Source organism: Dryobates pubescens, chromosome 14, assembly GCF_014839835.1.
Source record: "Dryobates pubescens isolate bDryPub1 chromosome 14, bDryPub1.pri, whole genome shotgun sequence".
NCBI lineage: Eukaryota > Metazoa > Chordata > Aves > Piciformes > Picidae > Dryobates > Dryobates pubescens.
The window spans coordinates 7,684,115-7,694,094 of record NC_071625.1 but is presented as its reverse complement, the minus strand read 5'-3'; the positions used below and the strand labels follow the sequence as shown (position 1 = coordinate 7,694,094).

At 41.5% G+C, this 9,980-nt stretch overlaps 1 protein-coding gene across 1 annotated transcript; it reads left to right on the top strand.

The window, feature by feature from the left end:
* Positions 1–5,457: 5,457 nt before the first annotated feature.
* On the top strand, positions 5,458–9,660 carry MRPL53 (mitochondrial ribosomal protein L53). Its single transcript, XM_009905758.2, has 3 exons — positions 5,458–5,589; positions 7,005–7,117; positions 9,078–9,660. The coding sequence occupies exons 1-3, from the start codon at positions 5,501–5,503 to the stop codon at positions 9,203–9,205; spliced, it is 330 nt and encodes a 109-aa protein (XP_009904060.1). The 5' UTR covers positions 5,458–5,500; the 3' UTR covers positions 9,206–9,660.
* Positions 9,661–9,980: the final 320 nt, after the last annotated feature.

The following is a 9,980-nucleotide window of genomic DNA, read 5'->3' as shown; positions in this document are numbered from 1 at the left end:
ATTTTAATATGGTAATATTTGGTCACAAATCTTTGTTTTTCACTAAGTTTCTCATTAAGGCCTTGGTAAGCAGACATGAGCTTTGGAAAATAAATCGTAATTCTTAATACATTACTAGTTCATTATACAATGGGAAAACAAGATAAAAATAAGGGCCATGCAAATATCTCTAGTTTTATTGTGTTGGTTCATGTGGATAATTTCTAGCAGTCAATAGTAGAGAGGGAAATGTGGCTGACCTCAGTGAAATTTGGTCCAGCATTTTCTGTGTGTATGCACAAACCTAAACACAAGTGTTGGAGATCTCTGACTCGTCCATTTTCTGTTTAATGTACATCTACTTCACACAAAGAAGTGAATAAAGATAAGAACTTCATTGTTTATCCTAGGGGCCCTGACATTTAACGTAGCTAAGGTAGTTAAAGGAGGGGTGAAATCTGGGTATGCTGTCAGGAAATCAAGACTGAATAAGACTGGCCATGATTTCTTCTGGTTGGAGTGACACAGAGAAGAATCTTTGCTGTTTTTAAAACATTAAGATACCCTGTCTGGAAAGTCCAACCATTTAGAACTAGGCTAGTAACCAATGCTCTGCCATCTTGCATTGCTGGGCCTGAACATGGCCACATACCGCATGGTGATTAACCTTTGCTGATCTGTGGATCCTCACAATTTTCAAGTGGACACTGAAACTCCTTGATCCTGACTGGAAGGCTACCAACAGTAAGAATGCCTTCCAGCCTGTGTTGCACCAGCATATCGCTCATTACAGACACTTCAGGAGCCATCAGCCCTGAAAGCAGGGTCTGAGTAATGCAGACCCTTACTTTTTTTTGGTGTGGATACAGAGAAAGGGAAATCATTATTCAGGCTCTTGTTTCCACAAGAAGGTGATACTTGAATTGGTTGAGGCACAGAAAGTTCCATAGAAACTGAAGGAAGAATTATTTTGCTGTGAGGGTGACAAAACCCTAGAACAGGCTGCCCAGGGAGTTGTGGAGTCTCCCTCTCTGGAGATATTCAAGACCCGCCTGGATGTGTTCCTGTGTGACCTGGTATAGGTGATCCTGCTTTGGCAGGGGGGTCGGACTGCATGATCTCTTGAGGTCCTTTCCAGCTCCTAACATTCTGTAATTATATTTTCAAAACAATCCTTCGTGGACCCACCTCCAAATAGTCCACAGATCACTATAGGTCCACAGGTTGAAACTCACTGCTTTAAGAAATGCTATTTGATTCATTTCTGCATTCACTGCCAAGAGATACTTGCATAAAATTCACCAGGCGTGCTCTTTATTCCATATAGTCTTAATTTCAGCTGTGCAAATAAATTCCCTAGGAATATCTATCTAAATTGGCTTCTGTTGCCCACTGTTTATATAAAGTAGTTTCTGTATGTTTAACAACTCCTGCATTATCTTATTTGTTCTTCTCTATCTTCTGACATGCTTACTTCAATTAATATAGAGTAATGTAACTATTAAACTAGTATTATAATCACTTAAGGAGATATCTAACAAATACTTCAGCATGGCTCAGATCTTTATTCTTCTAATTGCTGCACTAAGTCTGTGCATATCACTGCCTGCATTGCATCTGGAATTCTTTTGTGACACCAGCTGAATCACACCCTTCCTGTGCTACACAGGCTTTTAACCAAACATACCTCTGCTACACCAGGATAATGTTCAGACCAACAGATTCATGATCCTGGTGCCAGAGGTTTTGGCATGGAGTTATTTTCTAACTAAGCATAGGACTGCAAACTCAGAATGAGCTTCATGTGAAGGATGTGGTGGCATATTTCAATTTATAATAGAGAATATTTTCACCATTGTTTCTCAAAAGTGCAAACTACATTGTTATTGGAATTATAATACTGAATTTAGCAGCTTGTCACTGATGTCAATATGCTTTTAAGTGTAAAGAAATGCAGCCTTCTAGTCACTTAGGTAGCAAGAATTCTTTGTGACTCTTGAGGAAATAGCTTTTACTTCTTGAGGAAATAACTTTTCCTTACGTTAATAGATAGAATGAACTGAAACTAGCTACACAAAATGGTTAGATAAAAATCCCCTATTTCAATACCTAGTTCCTGTAAGTCTGCTGACGAGGCACCTCATGTGTCAACTTCTATCTGCCTTAAATAGTTATTCTCAGGCTTACACTTATTTAATGCCTAGATACTTTCTTGAAGTCTGTAAAAATAGAAGTTACAAGTGTTGCACAAATAAGCTTGTAGAACATCAAGTGAAAGTCCTTGCTGGAAAGAATCAAAGTGTATACAAAGTCTGTCTTGGCTGGTCACCACGTTCAGATGAGCAATATTACTATAGTTTGCTGACAATACTAATAACTTAAGACATCAATCTATAGGTATGGCTATTCTTGGCAGAAGACAGTGATGACAAACTGCTTTGCTTACAATATTCACAACGCTGAAGTATGTCCTTAAGAGAGCAGTACAAAAGTACTGCTGAGCTCTTCAAAATGTGTGAAGAGTTACCCAAAGCACAGACAAACCTTCATGAAGTCTTTGAAAACATAGATTGAATATTGCAGAAAATGGAAGTGCTAAGTAAGAAATGGAGGGTAAAGCAGGAGAATCCTCCCTGGATCTTAAAGAGCTGGGAAGATCAATGAGAAAATGGAAAACTGACTCACTGTAATTAATATTATAGTCTTTTTATTATTATTATTATTCTGGCTGTCTTCATACTTGAAGTGTAAAATATGGCTGCATTTTTTTCCCTGCTATACATGGTGCTTAGATACAAATCATCTATGGGCTCACGACTACACTTCAGTGAAACTAATGACATGGAAGTGTAGACCTGGGATGAGGCAGCATTTATCATGAAAAAGATCAGCTTGGTGAAAGGAAAACTAAAATTGTTTCTATTATAGTATTTTAACTTTCATGCCTCTTAATGCTACTGTGCTTTAGAAATGTGTGTGATTATCATTAGGTATCAGAATCATTCCATTTCCCAAGTACATCCCCAGAGAAGAGTTTCAAATGCAGACATCTGAAAGTTCCTAGATTACATGCTGGAGCTGGAGAGATTGCTTCAAGGTCTTTCATGGATAAATCATCAGCTTTCCTGAGATGGCTTTTTACATTGTGCTTCAGAGGTCAGTTGGAGTTACTCTGGTACAAATTGAGGCTAGTCCAACACCCTGGTGTTAACCACTACCTGGGTTTAAAGGCAGAAGAAAAAGTATTTGGGTTTTGGCAGGGGTTTTTGTTGCTTTGGCTTGGTTTTTGTTTGGTTAGGCTTTTTGGTGGTTGCTTGCTTTGTTTAGTGGGTGGTTTGTTTCAGTTTTGGTGTTTGTTTTGTTTGGCTTTGTTTGTTTTTAAAGTTTGTTTCTTTGGTTGGTTGGGGTTTTGTTGTTGGTTTTGGATAGCTGTGTCATGTTGCTGTTTACACAATTTAGTAACTGTACAAGTTAGCACTCTCACCAGAATTATTATTAGCTAGAACTATGGCATCTACAGCGAGTGCTGAGAGAGACTTTGTTGTCAACAACTAGAGTAGTGTCCAAAGATAGGATATTCCTATTCACAGGGATGAATAGGAACCTGTTTTGTTTCATCTCACAGATCCATTCTATTCTTTGAAGGATGGAAAAGAGCACAGAGCCTTTCAGTTACCAGATACCTGTTCTTTCATGTTCCTGCAAATCTCTCAGACTTCAAAACCTTAAAAATTAGTTTGGAAAAGTAGAGATGGCTTTCAATCATTCCAAACAGATAGGTCAGAAGGAAAAGTGCAAATATTACTGCTGACAATAAACATTAAAAAGTTAACTGGTTAGGGAGTGGAAGGGAGTAAACAACATTTTCATTTAATTGTGCAATGTAAACTAAGCATTCTTTGTGAAATTAACACCAAAATGCAATAAGAGCAAATATAAAACTGTGTTTGCCATGCACATGCTTAGGTTATTAAGCGCCATTGGGCCAGCAGTGTGGAGAATGGAGCACTCAGAAAAAACAGTGATTGTTCTTTCTCCCCCAGTCCTTTGCTGATGTTATTCCTTCAGTATTGCCACAGAACCTAAGGGAATTCTTGCTACAGATTTTAAATGGCAAACATCAAGCACTTTGTATTATAATGGAAGAAGAATATAGTAAAATTTGAAGCTTTTCAATTAATTTTGCTTTCTAAGTAGAAGTGGAGTCTTTCAAAAGAATAACTTTATTTTCTCCCATAAGTGAAGACTATGAGACACACACAAGCATATATATAGAGAGAGGATAAACCCAGTAAACATTAAAACTATATCTATATAACTATAACTATATAACTATATCTATATAACTATATGTGTTTAGTTTTGCTACTTAATTTCTCTTGGCTGAATCTCGGTGAAGAGATTGAATTTTCCCAATGATTTTTTAAAATAGAAGACTTCCAATAAGTGAAGATAATCTCCCCCAAACAAGTTACCCATCACGAGAGATGCCAGATGTTTGGTGCCTCTGGATTGGAAGCACGGATCTGCACCGACTATTGCCACAGAAATTCACCACGTGTGTTTAAATACCACCGCTCGTGGGTTTATTCCGTGTTATCGCTAACCTCCCCCGAGTTCTTGGAGCTGTTGAGCAGGAGGAAGTCATGAACCCGCTGCAGCAATTTCTCAAGGAGGTTTCTGCCATCTAGTGGGAAATCCTCAGCTGACACCAACCACACCAACGTCCAAACCCTTTGTTTAAAGAGCGGGTGAGCAAGCTGCTCTATCTAACCCCTCAGAGAAACCCCCAAACGCATTCCATTCCACTAGCATCACCTCTCACAACACGCTTTTTCTGCTTGAGACACTGCAAAATACTGCCTCTAGACGTGTGGGCTCTTCCTTATTGATCCTCACTAATATCCTTGTCTGTTCAGTTGTATTAAGCGAACTGCTTTTGGAGGATATCAAAAGCTGTCAGGTCATAGAGATAGATTTAACACAAAGAAATGAAAAACAACCCTGCTCTTCATGTGTGTGGTCACTACATACTGCAGCTTCCTATAAGGGTTGTCCCATGCTTGCTTCCTCCAGCACGCAAGTGTTGACAGCATAAGAGCTTGCTCTTGCTGCTGCAAAGCAGAAAGCAGAGGAGACCTTTAGAGTCAATTGAATGTCAAATTCTGCTTTTTTTTTCCTTATATATTTTTTTTCTTTGTCTTTTTCGCGCCCTACGTGTATGGACTGTGTTACAGCATTATAGAGAAGGGGGAGCAGATTGGTCCCTCACTGCCTCAGCCGCCACCAAGTCCTCGCGGTATTCAACTAAGCTTGCCGGGCAAACGGCAGGTACCCCACCAGGGGCGCGCCCAAGCCCACAGCCAGTCCGCTAGAACGAGAGAAGGCAACGCCAGAGACTTCCCAAGTGTCTGCGGGGGGAGAAAAGGAGGGGTAGAGAAGGGGACAGGAGCCCGGCCGCCGCCATTTCCCGCCTCTCTCCCGGGGGCTGCTGGGAGTTGTAGTAGGGGGCGGAACGAAGATGGCGTCCAGGATCAAAGTGGTGCTGCGGCCGGTGAAGAGCATCGTGGTCCGCTTCTGTCCCTTCGAGACCAATGTGGAGAGCACACGGTGAGGGAGTTGCGGGGGCCAGCGCTGGCCCCGGCCCTGCGGTGGCCTGGGCATACTCTGTTCTTCAGGTTCGCTCTCGGCGAAGAGACCTTGGCCGGGCTCCCCGGTCTGTAAACCACCCATTGCCCTTCCTGTGCGTGGAGCGTGGGTTCTGAACGCCTCACGGCAGGTTCGCGGGCTGCACTTTTTGCCTTTAAGTTTACTTAGTTCGGGGCGTAGAGGCTGGGTTTGTATGTACCCGCGGTGCGGCCTGTGCCCCGCGCCGCGTTTGGGCTCTGCGGCAGGGCCTGGGGCACAGCGCTGCTCCCTTCTGCCCTTGGGAGCGTGGAGGTCTCCTGGGGAGCAGGGAGGGCGCCCGTCCCAGCCGGCTGCTGCCAGGCCGCGGCCGTGGCAGGTGCAAAATGAAGCTGTTCAAACTTCTGACAGTGGGGTGCCCGGTCACTTGCTATAACTAGCCAGCAGAAGTATGAAGACCCTGGTAGCAAATCATGAGGGAAATACTACATGTTGTTTCCTCTGCAGAAGAACCTCCTTTCCCCCCAAACTGCTGCATCTCCTGTACTTTTACGTTTACAATCTTGGTCTTTGAAGGCTTTTATTAGGACTTTGTGGCTTATCTAGTCAGAACCATAACGTCTTAGAATGAGAAAACACAGGGCTTTTGCTACCTGTTACCAGGGTGCACTCAGTGTTTGTTCTGTGCTGATTTTTGGTGGGTCTTTGTGCCCAAGCATTGACCCTTGCATGCAGATGTGCATTTACCAAAGGGAGATGCCTTTGGCTGCCGAGCCTGTAGTCCAAATGCTGTTAATGGGAGAGAAAGGGGGCAACAACTGCTACTGTTAATTACCTACTGGAGCAAGAATTATGCTTCTGGAGTGATGCAAGTTCTGTACCAAACAATTGTAGAATGTTGTTTTGCAGTAGCTTTATAGACACATCTGCTTCATCTGCTTTTGAAATGACCGTAGTAACACAAGTAAACTCTTCATGCCTTTTAACCTACCAGAATGTCAAGCAGCTGTCTTGCACTTCAGATATCTACAGGAGACTGACGACATTAAATCAATAAATGTTTTCTCAAACCTAAACAATAAATAATTGGCAAGCAACTGGTGTATAAAGAAAAATGAGAATTGCTTTACTGATTAATTTTATTTAAACTGCTGTTAGTAACCCAGCTGAGAGAAAGGCAGGAAGTGCATACACTGTGTTTTTGCAGACACCTTTGATGTGCTTTGTACACATCAGCACATAAGGACTACCCATTTGGATTTTGGAGAGTGATTATCTTGTAAGATGTATCTGTCTGAAGTTATTAAATGCAAATCCTGTTTTGCCTATGCTTTTGTTGCCCAGCAACATCAAGATTTCTATCTGCAACCTACTTAATATGTTTTCAAATCTATTTTCAGAAAATTTCTTCAGTGTATAAACCATAAAAAAATCCAATCCACTAACAGAAACTGTGAAGTGACTGCTGATGTGAGACACGACGGGTCAGAGCCACTTGTAGATGTTAAGTTTGGTAAGGAGTTCATTTGAAAACTTGAGCAAAGAACCCTAAAAAAACCCCAAAACCTTGTGCATTTGTGTTGTTATGATGTTATTTTCTCTATGATTGTTTCTTTTTGTTGTGCTTACTTTTTTTTTTCTGTCCTGGTACGTAGCTAGATGTTGGGCAGCTGAGAGGGAGAAAAGAAGAGGGAGTCACTAGCAGCCTGATGTCTACATAAACATGCCTGTATGTCTCTGTATGACATACAGTTTGATCTAAGGTCAACTAAATCTAAGAACTGACTTAACTTTAAGGCTAAGTATCCTTTTGTGTGACATACAAGCTGTGCCAGGGGAACTTTAGGCTTGAGGTGAGGAGAAAGTTCTTCACCAAGAGAGTCATTTGTCATTGGAATGGGCTGCCCAGGGGGGTGGTGGAGTCACCATCCCTGGAGGTGTTCAAGAGGGGATTGGATATGACACTTGGTGCCATGGTCTAGTCATGAGGTCTGTGGTGACAGGTTGGACTCGATGATCTTTGAGGTCTCTTCCAACCTTAGTGATACTGTGATACTTGTGTGGTGACAGGTGCAGCTCCAGGGAAGTAAGTGCAGCTCTCTTTTGATGTAAGAATCTGTTCACTTTCTGTGATTTTTGTAGATGTCCCTGGTGGTGGCATCTCAGTCTTGAGAACACAGAAGCTGAATACCTTTGGTTGCTTATGCAACTGAGTAACTTACTCTGCAGTCTGAAGGAGCTGCTCATATAGCTATGACCGTACATGTGCAGATGGACTTGCAGAATGAAGTCAAGTGATGCATGAGAAATTTTTGGGTTCCTTTGAGGGTATGGTGTACAGGCAGGGAACTGATAGTGGAGATTTCATCAGTTCTGGGAGCAGCCCAGATTCCAGGCTGTGAACAGATGGCTGTAATCTGCTTTTGTCCTTTTCTCTGGCTGCATCTTCCTCCCTGCTGTGCTGTAATGGACCGATATGTCATGGAGCCCATTAAAGTTCTCATTATTATCGATTCTTGCTATGCCCTTTTCTTTAACTTCCATATATTTACTGAACCAGTAGAAGTATCAAGAGTGCTGACTGTACTTCATTTTGTTTAGGAAAGTCTAATTATTTCAGTGTTGACATTGCTTGTTTCCCCCCTCCTCCACACCTCTCCCTTTCCTGTCCTTGTCTTAACTGTGATGCGTTAAGACTTAAGCAGTAAAGCTTAATGTTTCCTCACAGCATAAAACCAAACCAATTTATTTCACTGATGCCAGGAGCTACAGCCCTGAACTCTTCATTTTCTATGAGCTAATTAATTTCCAAGTGAAGGGTTTTGAGCCCTTATAGGTGGCAGGCATGGGGCTGGAACTTGGATAGCCACACATTGGTGCTGCATTGTATGGGTTCATGGATGGCTTTTGTGTTTGCAAGCCTTGCAAAAATTAGATCATTAACTTGGGTACAATACTGCCTCCTCCTTCTCTTTAAATACTTGCTTTTAGAATGCTAGAATTTCTAGTGCACTCTGTTTGTTTTGGGCTGGGTTTGGTGGTTTTGTTTATGGTTGTTTTCTTTTATTATTATACCCACCAGCTTGTGTAAACCAATTCATTGTTTTGGCTAAAGAAGTAAGTTAAACAGGCCATAGAAAACATGCTGCTAAAATGCTGGGCCATGTATGGAAATCATGCCTCCCAGTGCCTTCTGTTAGGTGACTTTGGGGGCATAGTATGAGCCATTGTCATCAAACATGCGCTCTTGCTATAGGTATAGCTAAAGAAATGTTTCAGGTTTTTCAATTATGCAGTACAGAGGTGTGTTGTGTGCAGTTTAATGTGTTTGGTTGTTGGTGGTGCATAATCAGATTCCTTGGTAGATTGAGTACTTTCTAATCAGACAAGATGAACAGGATATTTGGGTTTATTGCACACTGAAGGAGTTGTGACTTAGACTTTGTGACTTCTTAACATTTTTTGGTTTACAGCTGATGGAGACCGTTTGATAATGAAGGGAGCCAACTTGACAACAATAGAGATGTTATCAGCATTGGGGTCCAGATGTAGTGTGAAAGACCTTAAGGAAGAACAGAAAAGCAAGAAGAAGAGTCCCTGAAGAGCAGAAAACCAACTGTGTTTGCATTTACATGTGTTAAAACCAGCAGGCTGCACAGAAGGCTTTTTCTCCTGTGTGAGTGAAAGAGAGAGAGATGGCCAAAACACCGACCAGTTTAACATGCAGCACGAGGAACCACTTAAATGCTGCCCACCTTCCTCTGAAGGAAAACACAGTGGATCAACCAGTCTTCTAACACTGATGGGGCAGAGTGAGTTAAGGTGCAGGAATGCATCTTTCTAACCAGCTGCCTCAGTCGTCTGCAGGGCAGACTGGTATCACATGTATTTGCATATGAATGTGATTAATGCACATTACCTATTAAATTAAGATGGCAATGAAGACAGATCTCTTTGGACATTATTTCCTACAATGTTTCTATACAGTGGAATGCACAATATGTTTAGAATGCTTATTATTTGTCAAAAGTATTAAATAAAAATATCCAAATAAAACTTGGAAAGTTTTCATTGTTGACCTAGCTGAGCAAGTTGCAAGTAGAGGGTGGATTTTAGAATGCTGTTTATAACCCACCTGCTGCTAAGTCCCTGCCATTTTCTTCCTCTCTTTTTTTCAAGGAAGTGTGACATTTGTTGAATGTAAATTCAGCTCAGCAATTAGAGTAACAAGATAATGGGACTGTGAACACAGTGCAGCCACTCAGCCTGCATGAAAGGGAAGGATGGTTAGGGTTTTGTGATAATTGGGGTAGAGGACTATCTTTGAAGTTCAAGTTTTTTATTTTTTTAAGTATTTTTGTCATTCACTTTGGGGA

Excerpts from the sequence above, each read along its gene's own strand:
- MRPL53 (XM_009905758.2), top strand. The coding sequence starts at position 5,501 with ATGGCGTCCAGGATCAAAGTGGTGCTGCGGCCGGTGAAGAGCATCGTG. Across the intron at positions 5,590-7,004 it reads ACCAATGTGGAGAGCACACG|AAAATTTCTTCAGTGTATAA; the intron begins GTGAGGGAGTTG and ends ATCTATTTTCAG. Across the intron at positions 7,118-9,077 it reads ACTTGTAGATGTTAAGTTTG|CTGATGGAGACCGTTTGATA; the intron begins GTAAGGAGTTCA and ends TTTGGTTTACAG.